Source organism: Ostreococcus lucimarinus, chromosome 1 (assembly GCF_000092065.1).
Source record: "Ostreococcus lucimarinus CCE9901 chromosome 1, complete sequence".
NCBI lineage: Eukaryota > Viridiplantae > Chlorophyta > Mamiellophyceae > Mamiellales > Bathycoccaceae > Ostreococcus > Ostreococcus sp. 'lucimarinus'.
Genome location: NC_009355.1, coordinates 916,584 through 935,842, shown reverse-complemented (window position 1 = coordinate 935,842; position 19,259 = coordinate 916,584). Strand labels below are relative to the sequence as shown.

Below are 19,259 nucleotides of genomic sequence, written 5' to 3'. Positions count from 1 at the left end.
TGTGTAACAAAATCAACGTACAGTGTAGTCTAAATCAGATCGGTATTGATGATAGCTAAATCAATCTTGATTAGAACGAGCACAGCGTGGTCACACGTCCTCCCACTCGTCGAACATATCGTCGACGGCAGCGGCGACGTCAGCCGCCACCTCTTCCTTTTTGTCTTCGGGCTTCTTTCCGCCCTGCTGTTTTTGTAGTGCTGAGAGCAAAGCTTGCAGGTATTGCTCTTGCACTTCATTATCTGCCGTTGGTTTCGCCGCCGCATCCTTCGCATCTTCGCCGTTCGCCGCGGCGCCCTGCGCGGCATCCTCCTTCTCGAATTGGTTGCGCGTCACCCACTCTGGTTGAACCTTTATGGCGTCAATCTCGGCCTGCTTCTGTTGTTCCTCCGCCGTGGACCCGAGTTCGACGACAAATTTAGTCTCCTCGAGGTGCACATCGAGTGCGGCACCGCCTCGCCGCCCACCGCCGCCACCGCCGCCGCCGCCCTTGTTTTGAGAGTATCGCTTTCTCGCCACCGCCCACTCCGTCAACGTCCCGTACAACGGCGCCGGTGTCTTCATCGCCTTCGCAAGCTGCGCCTCCAAGGGCTTAAATTGGCGCTCGAGTTCGTCGTATCGCCGCTGCAAGCTTTCTTTGGTCTCTCTCGCCGCACCCTCCGGTTCAGGCGCCCCGTCCTTCCCCGCCTGCCGCACCTCGCACCCGCAATTCGAGCACTTGAAAACCATCTCCACCGGATCCAACAGCGCCGCCGCGTCCAAGCTCGAGTAAATCTTCCCACAAAATTCCGTCGGCCCGACGCACACGTACACCTCGTGTATCTTGCCCTTATCCACGCGTTGTCTCGCCTGCTTCTTCATCACGTGCAGCCGATACCTCGTCACGTCGAGCGCGCGTCCGTAATTCAACGAGCACCAACTCACCGTCTTCTTCACGTCCGGCGCATCCGTTATCCCACGCTCCGCCAACGCCTGCGCGCGCGCCTTATCCTTCTCCCGAACGTGCGCCCGCGATACGAGCTTCTCTCGCTCGAGGTACGTCAACAACTTGCGCACTTGCTTGAAACTCAACTTGAGATCGTTCGCTAAATCATCCTCTCTCGTCCACGTCCGTCGCGTCAGCGCGTCCACGACCACCTCCACGACGCGCGGATCATCGATCTTCGTCTTTTTATCCACCACCGGCGCCTTGACCGCGCTCGGCGCGGCGCCCACGTCCATCATCGCGACGTCCCCAGAGTTGGCTTTGTCGGTCGACGTCGTCGGTTTCGGCGCCACCGCGCGCGCGTTGAGGCGTTCGCGCGCGTAGCTCGTGGCGTAGAACGCTCGCGCGGTCATCCGCATCAGTTTCTTGTGTTCGCTCATCGCGAGCGCGACGACCGCGCGCGCGCGAGTGCGGAGCGAGCCCGCGGCGGGGCTCGCAACGGCTTCCGCATTCGGCGACGCGATTTCGCGACGATATCGACTCGCGCGCGATGGCCGGCGCCGCGCGGACGACCGCGCCGACGTCGCGCAAGCCCGCGTTCAGCGCGTTCTCGCAGCAGCAGCTCTGGGCCAGGCGACCGGCGCTCACGCCCGCGCTCACGGCGAAGTTGATGATCAGCATCGGCGTCGCGTGTTTCGCCGTCGGTGCGGCGATCTTCAACACCGCCAACGATCTGCGCACGCTGGTGAAGAGATACGACGACGCGGCGACGTGCGCGAGCGGATTTTTCCCGACCTCGGCGGAACAGGCGATGCAAATGTCGTTTAACGGCGCGGGGACGACGTGCACGGTGACGCTCACGGCGAAGTCGAACATGAACAAGCCGGTGTACGTGTACTACGAATTGAGCAACTTTTTCCAGAATCATCGCGCGTTCGTGAGGGACTTGGATTACTTCCAATTGATGGGGAAACCGTCTCAAGGCTTGTGCACGACGCACGAAAAGACGTCGGCGGGGGCCGAGATTAGCCCTTGCGGCGTGCAGGCGTGGAGTTTTTTCAACGATTCGTACGCGGTGGCGGTGAACGGCGCGGCGACGACCATCGACTCTGCGAACATCGCGTGGAAATCGGATCTGAAGTATAAGCTCGGGGATTACGCACCGACGAATATGAATACGGATCAAGCGACTCGCGGTGGGGGGCAGATTACGGGCAACGTCGACACAGACGAAGACTTCGCGACGTGGATGCGCACTGCGGCGCTGAGTAAGTTCCGTAAACTCGTCGGCGTGATCAATGCGGATATTGCCAAGGGCGACACGATCACGTTTACGATACAGAATCGCTACAACACGTACAAGTTTAACGGTGAAAAGGCCGTTGTATTGGCGACAAACAGTTGGATCGGCGGACGCAACCTCGTATTTCCAGCCTGTTACTTTTTGGCCGGAAGCTTGTGCTCAGGATTAGGCGCGGTCGGCGTCTTCTTGCACATTTTTGGAGACAAATTCAAGAGCGAGTCGACCAACGAGTGGTCGACGCGTCTGTAACGATGGTTGTGTAATATCATTTTCGTACATGTCAAAAATCTATCGGGCGTTCATCTAGTTGTCTAACGTGTCGTTATCTGGTACATTATTGTCGTGCGTTTATCTTCGTCGTCTTCTCGAGCGTTTTTCCTCGGGGTCCACGGCACTGACCATGGGTTCGTCCAAGTCCGACGCGCGAGGCGCTTTGTCGACCTTGCGTTTTCTAGCTTGCGTGTGCGCAGTGGTGTTTTCCGACAACGGCCCAGGCGAGGTCGGCGGCGACGACACAACGACAAGCGCCGTGTTCGCGTCAATTTCGTCGTAGTCATCTTCACTTTCGTACTCATCATCGAATTCATTGTCAATGTCGCGATCGCCGACGTCGACGACGGCGTCTCTTCGCGCGGTGCGCTCGGGCATCGCTCGAGTTCCCGCTGCGAATGACAACTTGGTTTGCTTCAGCGTCTTCGCACTCTTGCTCGTCGTCGCCGCAGACGAAGATTTGCTTCGCGATCGTTTCTGAGTAGCCTTTGCGTTCGTCTTGGCGGTTGTGGTCGACGTTGATGCGATCGGCACCGAACGCACGATAACGTAACCGCGTGGCAAGTGACTGTAATCGCCGAGACCGGGCTGCGCACCTTCTTTCGCTGGAGGACCACTCGCCATAAACTGCGTCGTCTTGTAAAGCTGTGCCGGATACACCACGTGTCCAGGAAACTTACTCGTATCCCAGCCCTTCGTGCCGGCCTGATCGACGACGAGGAACAACGCTAAATCGCTCAGCGAGTAAATCAAATCCGAGTTGCCCGGATTCACCTTATCGAGCGTCGTCTTCAAACGGCGTAGCATCTTGCACGTGACGGGAATTGCATCACCATTCGTACCGTGCGTCAGAGAAGAAATGGCGGCGGACATGATCAGCTGCACTTGACGCCACTTCTGCCCGCGCTCCTCCATGCCTTCCTCTGCAGTCTTCGGAGCGAGCGGGTGGCGCGTCAGAAGGAACACCATGTACACAAGCACGTACTCGGGCATGTGGACGATCAAAAACTTTTGCGATGGGTCATCGTTGGTTTTCTTTGTAGCCGCTTGCGCCGCAATCGCCGCAGATCTTTGCCGTTGAGCCGCGACCCAGTTCGCAAACACATCGTTGGCCGAGTCGCGCACGCTCTTGTCCTTGTCGACGAGCGCGAGCGCGAGCGTCGCTGCCCACATCATGGAGAGCATTCGTTCGCCCGGGCGCACGACAAGACCACTCTTCAACTTAGCGACCATTTCGCGGCGCATCGTCGCGGACTCACACTGATGCAAGAACATGGAGACGCAAATCCAGGCGTCGGGTTTGACCAAGCCAATCGCCGCGTTGCGAGAAATACCAAGCATTGCCTTGCATGCGGTGAATCGCAAATGCGCAGCATCTGTGCCTGAGTATTCCGCAAACATACCATCATTCTTGTAAGAGTCGATATCGGCATAGCTATGGAGCAGCTCGATCACGCGTGTAGTGAAGGAGGACTCGACGGTATCGGCGGCGGAACGATGCGCCGCCGCCTTGGCAAGCGCCTTCAAACCATACGCTTGCAAAGTCGCGAGATCGCTCACGACACCGACGGCGATGCGGCCCGTTGGTGGTGGACGCGTCAAAAGGGTGTGGACCACGTACTGCTCGACTTCGGCGAGTTGTAACATGAAGATTTGCTGGTGCAAAGTGCCGATGCTGCCGACGGCGCCGAGCACGGCGGGGAGATCAGAGTCGGCGACCAAGTCTTCGGCGAGAAGTTCGACGATATGGAGATAAACATCGCTCAACTGCCCGGCAGTCGCTCCAGCGATGATATCAGTGGCATCGATTCGCTCGTCGAGATCCATTTGTAACAAACCGAGCGCCTTCGTCGCCAACTTGGCTTGCTTTCGATCGCCGCTCGAGCACTTCACCTTCAACTTTTCCCAAATCGACCCTCGGCGAGGAGTTACTTTGAGCGCCGCCGCGGCTTCTGAAACAACCTTGCACGTAGATGTAACCGTCAATTGATCATTAGCATCGAGTAATTCGTCAATCTCATCGCCACATCCGGAGAACAGTTTGGGGAATGTTTCAGCGAGAATGCACAAGTGTTCGAGTGCGACGACAACTCCTTGAGGGGTGCTGGTGTTCTTTGACGTTTGCGCGGCTCGAGTAGCCTTACATGCGGCCTTGAGGGTGCCGCGCACGTGCTCACGTCCAAACGGCGCGGACTGGATCTTCAACAATAGTGTCTTAATGAATTCTTGATCCACCGCTTGTGAACTAGACTTCGCACGCTTTGTGGCGTCCTCTTCAGCCTTCACCGCGTTCGCGAAAGAAGTCTCCGGATTCAACATAGTTTGAATGCATCTGAAAACATTCCCATCTTTCTGCGCATGTAACGCCATCATCGCCGTTTTCGCCTTTTGCTTATCCGGAAAGTGCACCTTGATGGCGTCTACGATCTTCGTCAACGCAGCGTCGCCTTCCTTCTTGTTCATCTTGCTCAGTTTCGAACGAAGGAGCAAGTACTCACGCATGTCGGCTTGAATACGAGACTTGGCGAGCAAGAAATGCTTCAAGCATCGAACGGTGAACGCGTCGGCGAGGTTCAAAGCGCGCAGCCAGAAGGTGCTGCGCAAGTCGGCGGACATCTTGGCCGGGAAAAGCATCGCGAGCACGGGCTCGACGACGTGTAAGCGCACATCTGGAATCGTGATAGCACGCAGAAGAGCGCCCGGGATCCAGTCAAATCGTTTCATTTCCCAAGCCGGCACGTCATCGGCGCAGCGTTGCGCGTACGCGCGGTACGCGATGCACAAGCGTTTCAGCGCCGTCTTTCGCACCCCCGATTTCTTGTCCTTGATGCGTTCACCGATCTCAAGAACGAGATCATGCGGGAAAATCTCAGTCGAAGTCGGTTTGTCTAACACGTCACACAACGCGTTGATGGACGCCGTACGAATCGTGTCGTCGAAATCATGTAAACGCTCTCGTAGTTGCTTCATGACGGTCGCCGCCGGCACAGAGGTGAGCGCGGCGTTTGGATCGACGCGTGTCTTCAAAAACTTCGAGCTCCACTTGATCATTTCCGCGCGAACTTCAACCGCCTTGTCGTTAAATCGACGAACGAACTCGAGCAGCAAGTGCGGGTAATCCTCGGCCGTTGTTGATCCCTCGTACGCGAACACTCGACGGAAGAGCTTCACCGCTCGCAGTCGCGTGCTCAAATCATCCGCCTGCAAATCGTCCGTCACCGAAGGCCATACGGTGACGAGCGCCGTGGGATCGCATACCGCGATTTCTTCGATGATATCCACGTGACGTTTACTCAAGGACGCGAGCGCGTCGTCTTCATCCACGAGTCCATGCATCGCCTGCGTCAAAAACGTCTGAATCGGCGTGTGCAGCTGATGCTCGCACTTTCGAACGAGTTCGCCCGCTAACATGTACGACGCCGGATTCTCCGTGCGCACGGGATCAATCAACCGCGACAACACCTCAAACGTCACGTCAGAAGGCACCGGAGTGTCCTCGTCCGAGCTTTCTTCAATCATCGTCGATAGCACCTTGCTGATTTCTTCCGTCACCGTGGTCGAGTTGGCCGCGTTCACCGCGTCCAGTAAAACCTTGAACAGATCGCGCACGAGCGTCTCCGCGCCGGCGCACTCCAAATCCAACATCGGCACGCACAGCCCAATGTTCGCCACGTTCACCAACAAACTCTTCGCCGCTTCGAATTCCTCGCTCTCGATGGATTTCAAACTCCCCAGCGCGTCCAAGAACAATTCGTACACGTCTCGCATCGCCTCATCCCCCGCAATCGGCGCCTCCGGCGCGCACACGCGCATGATATCCGACACGCACAGCGCCGTCAACACCCGAACCTTCTTACTCTCGTTCGTCATCATCTTCCGCGTCGTGAGCGTCTTCGTCGTCGACTCGAGCGCCTTCGCGCCCTCCCCGCCCTGGTCCACCTTGCTCAGCGCGTCCGCCAACGCCTACCGTCGCGCGTCATCGTCGCCGTTCCGCGACACCGCATCGTCAGTCAAATCGTCCTTCGCCCCTCGCGCGCCGTCCTCGCCCGACCGCGCGCGCGTCGCGTCGCGCGCGCGCGATCGCGCGCGCGCGAGATTCAAATCGCATCGCCGCACCTCCAACACCGTCGCCGCATCGCGCGTCGTCGCGCCTCGTTTCGCGCGACCATCGCCGCCTTGCGCGGACCCACGACGGAGTTCGTCCGCGAGTTCGACGCACCGCGCGATCGTCGTCGTCGTCATCGCGCCGGGCGATGGCGCGCGCGTCGCCGTGTGCGTCGTCGAGCTGTCGCGATTTGAATTCGAACGTCGGGCGGTGGTCCGTGTTACGGTTACGGATCGTCGATTCGATCTCGCCGCGCGGCACGCGACGACGCGAACATGGCGCCGCCCGAGCGCGCCGACGCCGCGAACGCGAAGGCGATCGACGACGCCGCGCGCGATGCACTGTTCGGCGCGCTCCTGCGCAAGGGTGGTAATCGTGCGTGCTTCGATTGCGGATCGCCGTGCCCGAAGTGGACGTCGAAAAACTTTGGCGTCTTCGTCTGTCTCGACTGCTCGGGCGTCCATCGATCGCTCGGGGTGCACGTGAGCATGGTGAAGAGCGCGAACATGGATCGGTGGAGCGCGAACGAGCTGGACGTGTTCAGGGTGACGAAAGGGAACGATAAGGCGAGGGCGTTTTTTTCAAAGCACGGGTGGAGCGCGGCGGAACGAGGACGCATCGGGCAAAAGTATACGTCTCGAGCGGCGATGTTGTACGCGAAACAGATCGCGAAGGAGGTCGAGGCGTTGAGGTCGAGTGGGGAGGCGCCGACGTCGCCGAGATCGCCACGGGGGGGGGACGTGTTGGAGGAGGATGACTTTTTCAAACTCGCCGAGAAGGAAGCCGCGCCGGCGGCGGCGAAGAAGGTGGTGGAGTCGAAACCGGCGGAAGTGGCGGTGAAACGCGCGGTAGAGGTGAAGAAACCATTACCGTCGAAGCCGAGAAGTTCGATTTTCGCGAAACGGCCGATGATGAGCTTACCGAAGACGAAAACTGGGCCGGGAGCGATGGCAAAGGCGCCTGCGACTTCGCCGGGCTTTACTTCAACCGAACCGCTGGCGGAAGAAGAGGAACCGGCAATGGGCGAGCAATCGGATGAAGAAGAAGTCACCGTCGTGTCGCCCCCAGCGCCCGCCGTCGCACCGCCGGCGCCGGCGCCGGTCGAAGTGAAGAAGCCTTCGAACATTGGTCGCTCGGCTGATGGGCACGTGACATTGCTCAATCCCAAGTTCACCTCGAGCGCGCCGCAACAACAGAAGTCGAGTCCAAGCGGGACTTACAGACCGAACTACTACACCAACCCAGATCCGCGTTACGGTTTGCACAATACGCAAGGCGCACAAGCTCCACAAGCTTCTGCGGGAAGATACTCATCGCCAGCAGCGAACAGTTCTTCGTACGGCAATTACGGCAACATGAGTTCGGCGTCGTCAAACCAGTACGGCCAGCGCGACGGGAGATTTGATGGGTTCGACGGTGACGACACCGATTTGAGTGCGCGCGATCTCATGCAAAAAATGTCACTCGCCGCGAAGAACGATTTGCACGCTGTGAAGAATGTCGCCAGTCGTGTTGGATCGACGTTGCGCTCAGCCGCCAATAGTCTTTACGACGAGTTGCAAAAGAGTTAGAAATGTTTGTTGTAACAACACTGAGTTTGCTTAATAGCGCTGAATCAATTGTAGTTGAGCTTGATGCTCAGCATCGTGATGTCTTCTAAAGGCTTGTCGTGCTTGTCGCACTTCGTATTTTCGATTGCTTGCACGACGTCAGAGCCCCGCGTGACGCGTCCGAAGACTGTATGCTTGCCGTCGAGCCAGGGTGTGGCGACGGTGGTGATGAAAAACTGCGACCCGTTGGTATTCGGGCCGGCATTTGCCATGGATACGGTGAATGGCCGATCGTGGCGCAAGTCACGAACGATTTCATCCTCGAACTCGCCACCCCATATAGACTGGCCGCCAGTGCCGTCGCCGAGCGGATCGCCGGTTTGAACCATAAAGTTCTTTATCACTCGATGGAAGACTATACCGTCGTAGTAACCGTTTCGCGCGTGCGTGCTGAAGTTTTCGCAAGTCCTCGGGCACTCGTTCGGGAAGAACTGAACGTGAATATCACCAAGCGTCGTGTGAATCACCGCGCTCGTCGCCACGCCCGCGCCCGCGGATGGCAGCGCCGACGCCGCGAGTAGCTCTTCCGCGCGTGGTTTTTCGTTAAACACGTCGCGTCCAGTCGCTGCATCGTCGCCTTCTTCCGGTTCGTGACTAGAAAATATATACATACGAACCTTGTTGAATGCACACGCCACGATCGTGGGGTCTTTCTCGGCTACTTTGACGTCTTTGCCTGAACCTCTCGCTCGTTTGTCTTTTTGCGGCACGCCTTGAAACAACGCCAAGCGAGTAAATCGTTCCGTGTTCTCCACTTTACCGATAATTCGTGGACACTGATTCGTCACTAGGTTTACCACCTTGATACCCAAGTGCGAGGCGTAAATGAGGAAGTTTCCGCTTTCGTCAAAGATAGCATTCGGCCACGCGTGCTTTTCGAGCGACTTCGTCAATTCGCGTTCGATGGCCAATCGTCTTCCGAAATCTATATCCTCGAGCACGTACTTCTCGATCCCACTCCGTTGAACGTCCTCCGCGCCTTCCAAGGATTCGTCTATGTCTTTAATCAACTTGCCAGTCTTCCATCGGAACACTCGCACTCGCCTGTCTGGGCCAGTTGTGCTAAACTTTTCGCCGTCGGCGCTCACCTCGAGGGCGTACGCCGCCGTCTTTACCTTGGCCAAGGCATAAAGATCTGTGTCTAATTTGTATCTAAACTCAATTTTCGCGTGGTTGGAGCTCGTCAGCGCCGCGTAATCGTCCTCTGGTCGCGATGACCAGTACTCCAACGCTCCCTTCTCCTCGGCGGAGATGACGCATTCGCGCGCCGAGTTGTATCGCAACGCCGTGATTCTCGATCTGTGCAACTTATCCAACGTCTTCACTGGCTCTGCGCTTGACGACAGCGCATCGTACACTCGGATCGTTCCCGCATCGTCCCCGATCGCGAGTGCGTGGACGGCATCTCCTCTTCGAAACACGAACTCGCACGCCGTCGGCGCGTACGGCAGCTTCAGCATCAACAACATGTCAAAGTTCACCACATCGAATATCTTGCACGTATTATCGCTCCCGATCGTCGCGCACATCCCTCCATCTGCGCTCACGCTCAATCCGAGGATCTCGCTCGCGTGCGCTCGAAAGTGCTTCACAAACTCCACGCCGCGGTGTCGCTTCTTCCAAAACTTCAAGTGTCCATCGATTGAAGCCGTGACGAAGAAATCGTGCGTCGTCGCGAACGCGACGTGCGTCACGGTGTCGCGGTGCATGAACGATCGTTCGTACATCGACGCCGAGGGCAGCGCGTCGAGGTAGACGGACTCGTGCGCGAGCGTCTTTCGCTTCTTCGTTTTGGGAGGCGGCGCGGCGAAGAGCCAGTCGCCTGCGGCGGCGCCGTCGTCGTCGGGTGGCGCAGCCGCAGCGGCGGATGACGCCGGGGGGTCATCGTTCGACATGCTCGCGTAGATGCGCGGTGAAACGCGCGCGGGTGTGGCGAAGTGTGGCTGCATTGCTTTGATTTTACAATCGCGAACGCCTCGCGTCGCGTCAATTCGTCATCTCTTGAGCTTCCGCTTCTGTGCGGCGCGCAGACGCTCTTCGGCGAGTTTGTTCGCGGAATTCGTGAGCATTTTACCAATCTCGAGCGCTGCGGCGCCTTGCTCGAGATCACCCGCGTTGATGAAGGCGCGAACTAGATGGGATACCGCCGTTTCGCTAAAGCCGGCGCGCGCGACGCCATCCACGGAGAGCACGTCGTCGGAAAGGATTCGAAGCGCTTCTTCCCACATCCCCTTACGTCCGAGAGCGTCAAAAAGCTCGTTTATGATTCGGGCGCTCGGCTCGACATCAAACTCGTCTCTGGACGCTTTGTACAGGACGAGCGCGCCGTCGCCGTCACCGCGGGCTTTCCGGGCTGAGACGCATTGTATGAACACGCCAGATTTCAGTTCGATCCCCATGCCTTTACCTGATCGAATAACGTCCAGTGCACCGTCGATATCGCCGCGAGCCGCGTACGGCTCGGCTAGAATGCTCAATGCAGAGCACGTCACACGCACACCGCGTTCGCAAGCCTTGCGAAGTTCCTCGCGACCCCGATCGAGATCGTCACCCGCAACGCACAAGCGGAGCAGTGCCTTAACCATGCGATCGGTCGGCTCAACGTTCAAAAACAAGCCCATGTCCACGATCGTCAGCGCCTGTTCCAGTTGCCCGGGCTGGGCGGCGATGTCTTGGTACGCCGAGAGCAAAAGAGTAATTGTAGACTCTCTCACTTTGATACCATGAGCCGTCGCGTCCATGAACACCTCCAGCGCGTCAACGGCACGCCCAGATTTTGCGCACGATTTTAACAAGGCGTCGATGGTGGAGATATCGTAGTCGATTCCCGCCTTTAACCCGCGCTCAAAGTACTCCATCGCGACGTCGGCTTCCTTCGCCTTGGCGCACGCTGATAACACGTACACCAACGACAGCACGTCTGGCGATGGTTCAGCGCCCGCAACCATATCGTCAAATATTTTCGTCGCGTATACGTGATCGCCCGACTCCATCGCTGCGTAAAGCAAAGTGTTGACGTGTCCGACGTCGATGACGACGCCTTCCTTTTTGCCGCGACGATACATTTCGTCCGCGCTCTTCAATCCCTCCACCGCGGCGTAACTTTGCAACGCGCAACGCAGAGCGTGCGCGTCCAATACTTTAACCTCGCCTTCCTTGAATATCTCCAAAGCGAGATCCTCGCGATCGGACAATTGAAACGTTCGCATCGCGTTCGCGAGCGAGTACCCGTTGTGATATCCCCTACCAGCATTCCACACCTCCTGCAACGTCTCAATCATCTTCTTATTCTCATCGCGCGCCCACTTCCCCTTCGCCCTGCGATATGCGTATTGCTCTCGCTTACAAGCCGCGAACATCGTCGTGAGCGCGTACGAGTTCATCGTCGCCCCCAGCGACACCGCCTCCCGCAGCGTCGTCAGCGTCTCCGGCACGTCCCGCGATGCTCGGCACAATCCTCGCGCCAACTCCCCGAGCGTGAAATCATTCAACCGCACCTTCCCATCGCGCATGTACCCCCACACTTCGCGCACGCGCGCCTTCCCGTCGTCTTCGTTCGCCGCGCGCGCGACCGCTCGCAGCGCAGAGTTCCACGCCCTCGTGCTCCCGAGCGCGGACTTCGACGCTCGCGCCGCGCGCACGATCTCCAGCGCTCGCTTCGACGCGCGCTCGTCCTTGGGCGATTCGGGCTCGTCGGCGAGCGCGCGCAGCGTCGCCGCGTCGTCGACGTCGTCGTCGCGCGCCGATGTCCCCGCGTTCGCGCGCGCCGACGCGCGCGCGCGGCGCGTCTCGCGCGCCGCGCGCCGCGAGACGACGCGCGGCGTCGCCGGCGTCGCCGCGACGCGCGACGCCATGCGCGCGCGCCTCGGACGCGCGTCGAAGTCGCGACGACGAAGTCGCGTCACTTTACGACGAATCGACTCGACATGCAAATCTTCGCGCGCACGGGTGCGCGTCGCGCGCCGCGCGCGCGCGATCGACGCGTCGGCGCGGGACGCGTGGCGAAGGCGCGAACGACGACGGCGAGCGCGCGACTGACGAAACGCTCGAACGCGCGCGCGCGCAGTGGAGGGAAAGACGCTGGTGGTTAGGGACGCGGCGACGGCGGGGTCGGCGCGCGCGGCGCTGCGACGCCGAGGCGCGGCGTTCGATTACTTAACCGACGCGCGCGGCGCGGTGCTGCGGGACGACGCGGCGCTCGAAAACGAATCTACCGTGCACGCGCGCGTGCGCGTGCGCGGTGGGCACTGTCAAGTGCCGTGCGGGATTTTCGACGATCCCGCCATGGTGGCGAGTCTTCGCGAAATGTCGGCGACGATTCGAAAAGCCATGACGCAGATCAATGAGCTCGCCGGTGGGTTGTCGGATCCGGTGAAGTTGAACCAGTCCATGCGGTGGGTGATGACCAAGGAAGAACACTGCGGGAAGATCATCGCCCTCATCGGCGAATATTGTCTCTGCCAACGCGTCAAGGCGGCGGAGATGTCGCCGGAGGATTACGTCGACGCGCTCAAGATTCACCACTTGGTGATGCAAAACGCGATGAAGTGCAAACAAAACGTCGACACCGACTTTTGCTGCCATCTCGATCACTCGCTCGACGACCTGGCGAAGATGTACACGAAGGCTTGACCGCTTCGGTCGATGCTCTGACGACCATCACGCGCGCGATCGAGCGTCGCGCTTTAAATACGACGCCTACTTCCATGCATTTCCACGCCATCCACGCGAAATCGAGCTCAGCGACCGCGACCGCGAGCGCGGTCGTTCGCGCGCCCTCCACCGCACTTCGCGCCTCGCCGGCTCATGCCCGTCGCCGCGACCCTCATCGTTCACGCGCGCGCACCGCTTCTTTCCGGCCGCGCCCGCGCTCCGAGCCGCGCGCGTCGAACGACCACGATCGTCGACGTCCAACCCGACGGCTCCGCGTGTCAAGAGACCGCCGGGGCGAAGATGAACGTCGGTCGTCCCGTGTACACCGCCATCACTCAAAAACTCACGCGCGCGCTCGCGCCCGCGTCCCTCGTCGTCATCGACGAGAGCGCGGCGCACGCCGGGCACGTCGGGAATCCCGCGCGCGGGGACCCGAGCGCGGAGACGCACTTCAAGGTGGAGATCGTGAGCGAGGCGTTCGAGGGCAAGCGCCAGGTGCTTCGACACCGCATGATTTACGACGCGCTCAGCGAGGAGATGGATAACCCGATTCACGCCCTACAGCTCAAGACGAAGACGCCGAGCGAGGCGAATTGAGCGCGCGCGCGTTAAAACGCGCGCGCGGCGAGGGATTAGTCGATTGTATGTAACACGAAGTCGTCGTCGAGGCGGAATCGAAGCGCGCGCGCCGACCTCTCTCGCGCGCCCCTCCGGCGCGCGACCTCGCGCCGTCACATCGTCGCGCGCGAGTCTTCGTCATGGCGAGCGCGATGAAGTGCGCGATGTCGACGCTCGCGATGCGCGCCGCGCGTCCGTCGGCGTCCGCGCGCGAGATGCGCGCCGTGCGAGCGTTCGCGAGTCGAACCGACGTCACCGCGCCGGTGCCTTTCGCGACGCTCGTGCAGGGGGCGTCGCGCGGGATCGGGCTCGAGCTGGCGCGGCAGATGCTCGAGCGGGATCGAGATGTTTTTCGAGGTAAGTCGCACGGCGGCGTCGTCGTGGCGACGTGTCGAGATCCCGACAACGCCGATGGGCTGAAGGAGCTGCAAAAGGCGCACGGCGACCGGCTGCGCGTGCTGCGCGTGGACGCCAAGGACGAGGCGTCGATGAAAGCCGCCGCGGCGACGGTCGAGAGAGAGTTCGGGAGGTTGGACTTCATGGCGAACGTCAGCGCGGTGCTGAGCGAGGGGAAGATGCGGCCGGAGACTTCGATCGCGAGGACGGAGGCGGAGAACATGGTGGAGTCGTATCGCGTCAACGCGCTCGGCCCGACGATGATGATGAAACATTTCTCGCCGTTGATGCTGAAGACGGCGGAGTTGAATCTTGCCGGTAACGCACACGTGCCGGTGATCGCGAATTGGAGCGCGCGCGTCAGTAGTATCGGTGATAACGCCTTGGGCGGTTGGCATTCGTACAGAGCGTCGAAGACGGCGTTGAATCAGTTGACGAGAAATTGTTCCATCGAGTTTGCGCGCAAGAAACATCCCATCATCGCGATGTGCGTGCACCCGGGAACGGTCGACACGAAGCTCAGCGAGCCGTTCAAGAAGAACGTGCCGGCGGACAAACTTTTCACTCCGGAATACGCCGTGACGAGATTGCTCGAAGTCATCGGCGGCGCCACGCTCGAGCACAGCGGTAACTTGTACGATTACGCGGGCGAGAAGATCGACTGGTGAGCGCGGAAGCCTCGTTTCTTATTCTTTAACTTCTTTTTAAACTACATTTATTCATCAATCGCTACTACACGGCACCTAAATGTACCTGCTAAACATTCCTGCAAAGGCGAAAAAAGTCACGCGACGCGTCAGAACACGAAAACTTCAAGCCGACGAAGAACTTTGATTCTAGTTTGACTTGGCAAAACGATGAGCGAAGTTCGTCTCCTCAGACATCCAAGGAAGGTGGGGCCTGCACTAGTTCTCAAGCTAGGCATCCGACGAATCGGTAGCGAAAACTCTAGAGTTCGGGCACTGCGAATGGTTTCTTTGAGAAACGCCCTTGCTGTCTTCATCATCAGAGACTCTCCCTCGCTCATCGTTCGTCATCTCCAAAAACAAGTGACAGGAAAACGTGTCAGGTTGTTACATGCTCGATCACTGCTCATGCTCTGAGGGAATCCGAATATGTAGATTATCATCGTCCACGTTCTTCCTGACACGCCGTCGAGTCGAGAAAACCCATTGCCTTGGCGTTGTGTAACAGTTGTCTTGAATTTCCTCACGAAAAATCAGAGAAATCCGCTAAGATAAGATTTCATCCTCATCGGCAAACGTGTGTGACTGGACGCAAAAAAGAGAGAAAAAAGAGAACCAAGCGCGCTCGTCGACAGTCCCGCGATCGCTATTCGCTCCGCGCCGCTCGTGCGTCGGCTAGAGCTAATAACTTAATCATCATACGACGCCGGCCACGGCGAGTAAGACAGGGATAACTAAATTTTGATCGTCATCCGCAGAGTGAACGCGTGTTTCACGAACAGCTCACGCGGGTATCGTCGATCGCGCTCGGTTCCGTCGACGAAAAAATCAAACGCGTAGCGCCGCCGCACCTCTCGAGCCCCTCAGGACGGCTTCCGCCCATCATAACTCTGCATCGCGTTCGGATTCCTCGGATCGTGCGCCTTATAATCATTCAATCGCCTCATAGCGCGCTTTTTCGTGATCACCCACCGCAAGACCCGTTCGTCGATGCGCAGCGTGCGCTCCGCCTCCGCCACGAGGGTCGGCGGCGCGTTAAACGACATCTTCACAAACTGTGCCTGCGCGTCCGATCGCCGCTCACGCCTCGCCGTCAGTCGCCATCCTTCATCGCATTCATCATCACCGCGCCGCGCCATCATCGATGCTCGCACGCGCGCGTCGACGACGTCCTCGTTCGGTTCGCGTTCGCGTCTCGTCTGGCAAACCCCCGCGATCGTTCGCTCCTCCGTCGCCGCACCTCGAAGTGTTTCTCCCCCGGTCGACGAAACTCGTACGCCAGCGTCCGCGCGCCGTACGACGCCACGTTCGTCACCACCCCGCCCGCGTCCATGACGCTCGCGCCGAGTCGTCGCAGCACGTCCGCGCACGCCGTCTTCGGCACCTTGGCGCTCACGACGATCATCGCGTCGTACAGCACCATCCCGTCGCCCGCGCGTCGCCCGCGCGTCGCCGACGCTCGCGCGCGCGCCCTCGCTCGCCGCGCGCGGTCGTGCCGCTCGCGCGCGTCGCGCACTGCCGCGCGACGACGCGATGACGCGCGCGAAAACCTGACGCGATCGTCACATCGCGCGCGCGACCACACCGCGCGCGCGACGGATCGCCACGTCGTCCGGCGACGCGCGCGCGACATGACGCGCGCGAGCAGCACGACCGCGAGCGACAGCGCGCGCGATCGCGCGACGGCGACGACGAGCGCGAGCGGTCGGACGAGGGACCGCGATGGACGAAGAATTGGACGAACGACGCCGCGCGGTGCGATCGCGAGCGCGCTCTTCGGCACGAAACCCGCGCTGTGGTGCTGCATCGCGTTCGCGCTCGCGCAGATGCTGTGCGGAGCGCCGTTCGCGTGGTTCGGTAAAGACGCGGGACAGCGGCTTTTCAACGCGGAAAACGCGACGAGGGAATTCTTTTCGATGTCCATGTGGTGCACGGTGATGCATTTTAGAGAGGTGTTAGAGACTTTGATGGTGATTCGGTGGGGCGATGAGGCGGTGCGAATGAAGTGGGTGCATCGCGCGGCGGTCGCGAATTATTTGCGGATCGGGTTGTTGATGTTCGAGGGGGCGCAAGGGCGAGGGCAGGGACGGGGGAACGCGACGTTGGTGGATTTCTATCGTCAGTCGTCGCTCATGATTTCGTTTGGACTGGCGGTAGTGTTTTGCGTGACGACGTCTTCAGGGATTCCTCGCGTGAGACCGTTTTATAAGCCGCGAAATACGGCGCATACGGTGATGCTTTTCAACTGGGTTCTGTTGGCGCTGTACGGGGCGACATTCGCGTTCGGCGATCCGGTGCTTCTGTACTATTTCAAAGTCGGTACTCGATTCGAGTACGCGATGGTAAATCATCTAGCAATCGGCATCCTATCGTGTATCATCGGCCTTGCGGTGGCCATGGCGTCGTTCCCGCCGAACTTGCAGGCAAAGTACTGCTTGCTGCACGGTGCGGTCCTTGAACCGCTTTGCATGGGGGTGATGTTCTGGCAAGAGAACGCCTACACATTGTTACGAGATGGTATCGTGGACAGACAGTGGTGCAATCACTTGTTCATCAAGATGACACTCGCCATGCCATGGATGTACGGTTACCTCGCCTGCAGGGACTCACTATCAAATTCGAGATCAAAGTCGAAGACTCGCTGAGGCTGGCGCGTTCTTCGCCGAGCAGCTGGCGCATTCTATGCATTCCAAGCGCGCTCCAAGCACATTTTCTGTCATCGCATATATATATAGATGCTGTAACATTCGTAAAATTACATATTGATGTAAACAAACTTAAAACAAACGTGTGTACATTGGCGTTATGCCTCAGCCGCGGAACCTTCTTCGTCCTTCGCCGAGCCCTTCTTCGCCTTAAATTTTCGCGCTTTCGATCTGATGAGTTTCGCACCCGCCACGCCGCGTCGCGCCAGACCTGCTTCCGCGCTCTCTCCATCGATAAGAACTTCAGAAACCGTCGGATCGTCGGGAACTTCAAACATGGCGTCGGTGAGCAAACGCTCGAGAAGCGTTCGCAACCCGCGGGCGCCCGTGCCTCGCTTGACGGCGGCACGTGCGATGAGTGAAAGCGCTTCGTCGGTGTACGTCAGGTCGGCACCGTGCATTTCGAGAAGGCGTTGATACTGCTTGCCCACTGCGTCGCGAGGTTTCGTCAAGATATCCACGAGCTCTTTTTCGCCCAGGGCGGACAGCGGTACGCACACCGGAAAGCGTCCGACAAATTCTGGGATCAAACCGTAAGAGACTATGTCTCCAGTCTCCACCTCTTGCAAGGCTTTCGCCGCCGCTTCTACCGCCTGCTTACTGTTTGGCTCATCTCGCGCGATCACAGGTTTACCGAAACCGATGGAGCTTTTGGACAGACGCTGTTGGATGACGCTCTCCAAACCCGTGAACGCGCCGCCGCAGATGAAAAGAATGTTTGTCGTATCGAGCTGGACAAACTGCGAGTTCGGGTTCTTTCGACCGCCCTTTTCCGGTACGTTCACCGTCGTGCCCTCAACCATCTTCAAAAGGGCTTGCTGAACGCCCTCGCCTGAGACGTCTCGCGTGATGCTCACGTTGTCGCTCTTGCGAGACAACTTGTCGATTTCATCAATGTACACGATGCCGCGCTGCGCTGCCTGAACGTCGTAGTTCGCGTTCTGCAAGAGCTTGTGCAAGATGGACTCCACGTCTTCGCCGACGTAACCGGCCTGAGTCAAAGTAGTCGAATCCGCGATGGCGAAAGGCACGTTGGCGAATTTCGCTAGCGTCTTCGCCAAGAGCGTCTTTCCGCTTCCCGTCGGTCCACACAGTAAAATATTTGACTTCTCCAACGTCACATCATCGAGCGAATTTTCATCCACTACATTTTCATCCTCAAAAGCACCGTCTTCTTCGTCGAGTCGTTGCGCGAACGCCGCGCTCGCCTCTCGCGCTCGTCGTTCGCCCTCCGCCCCTACGCGCTTATAGTGATTATACACCGCCACCGACAGCACCTTCTTCGCGTGCGCTTGTCCGACGATGTACTCATCCAACACTCGAACCATCTCCTTCGGCGTCGGTAAATCATCGACCGCGTACGACGTTCGCTCCCCCCCCGCGCCGTCGTTCGCCCCCGCGCGCGTCCCCCCCGTCGACGGCACATCCATCGGCGCGAACACCGCCGTCTCCGCCAGCAATCCGTGCGCGGCGAACCCCAAATTCTCTCGCGCCTCCGTCGTCGAGCTCGACGCCCGCGTTCGCGTCCCTACCGCGCGCGCCATCGCGTCGCTCCGCGCCCCCGCGACGCGCGGCGTCGCGCCAACCGTTACCACCCCTCCGCGCGCGCATCGCGCGCGTTCCACCGCGCGTCGCGCGCCGCGCGCCCGCGCGATCGCCGTCACGCGACGCATCGCGTTCGCGTCGTCCTCCTCGGCGTCCTCGCGCGTCGACGATCGTTCGATCGCGCGCGCGTCGCGCTCTCGCGACCGATCGTTCGATCGCCCGCGCCACGTCGGATGCGAGATTACGAACGTTTCAAATCCAATCTCGCGCGCCGGCGCGTCGTCGCGCGCGCTAAAAGTCGCTCGCGCGCCCGCCGCGCTCCCAATCGCCGTACCGCGTCGGCTCCAGCCCGCGCGGGCCGCCGTGCTCGGCGACGTCGACGCCGCGCGCGGCGTGGAACGCGCGGCGCTTCGCGGCGAGCGCGTCGGCGTCGGCGTCGGCGT

The 19,259-nt window shown here is 59.6% G+C and overlaps 13 protein-coding genes across 13 annotated transcripts; 7 read left to right on the top strand and 6 right to left on the bottom strand.

The window, feature by feature from the left end:
* Positions 1-20: 20 nt before the first annotated feature.
* On the bottom strand, positions 21-1,365 carry OSTLU_29168 (predicted protein; the record flags this gene model as incomplete). The annotated part of the gene is made up of 1 exon (XM_001415605.1): positions 21-1,365. One exon carries the CDS (start codon positions 1,363-1,365, stop codon positions 91-93), a length of 1,275 nt encoding a protein of 424 aa, XP_001415642.1. The 3' UTR covers positions 21-90.
* An 80-nt stretch (positions 1,366-1,445) lies between these two features.
* OSTLU_44624 (predicted protein) lies at positions 1,446-2,515 on the top strand. Its single transcript, XM_001415941.1, has one exon. It carries the CDS (start codon positions 1,476-1,478, stop codon positions 2,475-2,477), a length of 1,002 nt encoding a protein of 333 aa, XP_001415978.1. The 5' UTR covers positions 1,446-1,475; the 3' UTR covers positions 2,478-2,515.
* A 61-nt stretch (positions 2,516-2,576) lies between these two features.
* Positions 2,577-6,371, bottom strand: OSTLU_13959 (predicted protein; the record flags this gene model as incomplete). The annotated part of the gene is made up of 1 exon (XM_001415604.1): positions 2,577-6,371. One exon carries the CDS (start codon positions 6,369-6,371, stop codon positions 2,577-2,579), a length of 3,795 nt encoding a protein of 1,264 aa, XP_001415641.1.
* Positions 6,372-6,871: 500 nt separating this feature from the next.
* On the top strand, positions 6,872-8,195 carry OSTLU_23957 (predicted protein). The gene has a single exon (XM_001415940.1). The coding sequence runs from the start codon at positions 6,879-6,881 to the stop codon at positions 8,172-8,174; it is 1,296 nt and encodes a 431-aa protein (XP_001415977.1). The 5' UTR covers positions 6,872-6,878; the 3' UTR covers positions 8,175-8,195.
* Positions 8,196-8,218: 23 nt separating this feature from the next.
* On the bottom strand, positions 8,219-10,108 carry CYN71 (Peptidyl-prolyl cis-trans isomerase, cyclophilin-type; the record flags this gene model as incomplete). Its single annotated transcript, XM_001415603.1, has 1 exon — positions 8,219-10,108. The coding sequence occupies one exon, from the start codon at positions 10,106-10,108 to the stop codon at positions 8,219-8,221; it is 1,890 nt and encodes a 629-aa protein (XP_001415640.1).
* A 99-nt stretch (positions 10,109-10,207) lies between these two features.
* On the bottom strand, positions 10,208-11,725 carry OSTLU_29163 (predicted protein; the record flags this gene model as incomplete). Its single annotated transcript, XM_001415602.1, has 1 exon — positions 10,208-11,725. The coding sequence occupies one exon, from the start codon at positions 11,723-11,725 to the stop codon at positions 10,208-10,210; it is 1,518 nt and encodes a 505-aa protein (XP_001415639.1).
* Positions 11,726-12,139: 414 nt separating this feature from the next.
* On the top strand, positions 12,140-12,845 carry OSTLU_29162 (predicted protein; the record flags this gene model as incomplete). Its single annotated transcript, XM_001415939.1, has 2 exons — positions 12,140-12,161; positions 12,280-12,845. The coding sequence occupies 2 exons, from the start codon at positions 12,140-12,142 to the stop codon at positions 12,843-12,845; spliced, it is 588 nt and encodes a 195-aa protein (XP_001415976.1).
* Positions 12,846-13,166: 321 nt separating this feature from the next.
* OSTLU_29161 (predicted protein) lies at positions 13,167-13,463 on the top strand (the record flags this gene model as incomplete). Its single annotated transcript, XM_001415938.1, has 1 exon — positions 13,167-13,463. One exon carries the CDS (start codon positions 13,167-13,169, stop codon positions 13,461-13,463), a length of 297 nt encoding a protein of 98 aa, XP_001415975.1.
* Positions 13,464-13,699: 236 nt separating this feature from the next.
* OSTLU_40154 (predicted protein) lies at positions 13,700-14,548 on the top strand (the record flags this gene model as incomplete). Its single annotated transcript, XM_001415937.1, has 1 exon — positions 13,700-14,548. The coding sequence occupies one exon, from the start codon at positions 13,700-13,702 to the stop codon at positions 14,546-14,548; it is 849 nt and encodes a 282-aa protein (XP_001415974.1).
* Positions 14,549-14,737: 189 nt separating this feature from the next.
* OSTLU_29159 (predicted protein) lies at positions 14,738-14,983 on the top strand (the record flags this gene model as incomplete). The annotated part of the gene is made up of 1 exon (XM_001415936.1): positions 14,738-14,983. One exon carries the CDS (start codon positions 14,738-14,740, stop codon positions 14,981-14,983), a length of 246 nt encoding a protein of 81 aa, XP_001415973.1.
* A 446-nt stretch (positions 14,984-15,429) lies between these two features.
* MRPS6 (Putative mitochondrial ribosomal protein S6) lies at positions 15,430-15,989 on the bottom strand (the record flags this gene model as incomplete). The annotated part of the gene is made up of 2 exons (XM_001415601.1): positions 15,430-15,627; positions 15,807-15,989. The coding sequence occupies 2 exons, from the start codon at positions 15,987-15,989 to the stop codon at positions 15,430-15,432; spliced, it is 381 nt and encodes a 126-aa protein (XP_001415638.1).
* A 208-nt stretch (positions 15,990-16,197) lies between these two features.
* OSTLU_92206 (predicted protein) lies at positions 16,198-17,211 on the top strand (the record flags this gene model as incomplete). The annotated part of the gene is made up of 1 exon (XM_001415935.1): positions 16,198-17,211. One exon carries the CDS (start codon positions 16,198-16,200, stop codon positions 17,209-17,211), a length of 1,014 nt encoding a protein of 337 aa, XP_001415972.1.
* Positions 17,212-17,369: 158 nt separating this feature from the next.
* ClpX1 (mitochondrial ClpX chaperone) lies at positions 17,370-19,004 on the bottom strand (the record flags this gene model as incomplete). Its single annotated transcript, XM_001415600.1, has 1 exon — positions 17,370-19,004. Exon 1 carries the CDS (start codon positions 18,942-18,944, stop codon positions 17,370-17,372), a length of 1,575 nt encoding a protein of 524 aa, XP_001415637.1. The 5' UTR covers positions 18,945-19,004.
* Between the last annotated feature and the right edge of the window lie 255 nt (positions 19,005-19,259).

What these genes read in the sequence shown, in the direction of transcription:
- OSTLU_23957 (XM_001415940.1), top strand. Translation starts at nt 6,879, where the DNA reads ATGGCGCCGCCCGAGCGCGCCGACGCCGCGAACGCGAAGGCGATCGAC.
- OSTLU_44624 (XM_001415941.1), top strand. Translation starts at nt 1,476, where the DNA reads ATGGCCGGCGCCGCGCGGACGACCGCGCCGACGTCGCGCAAGCCCGCG.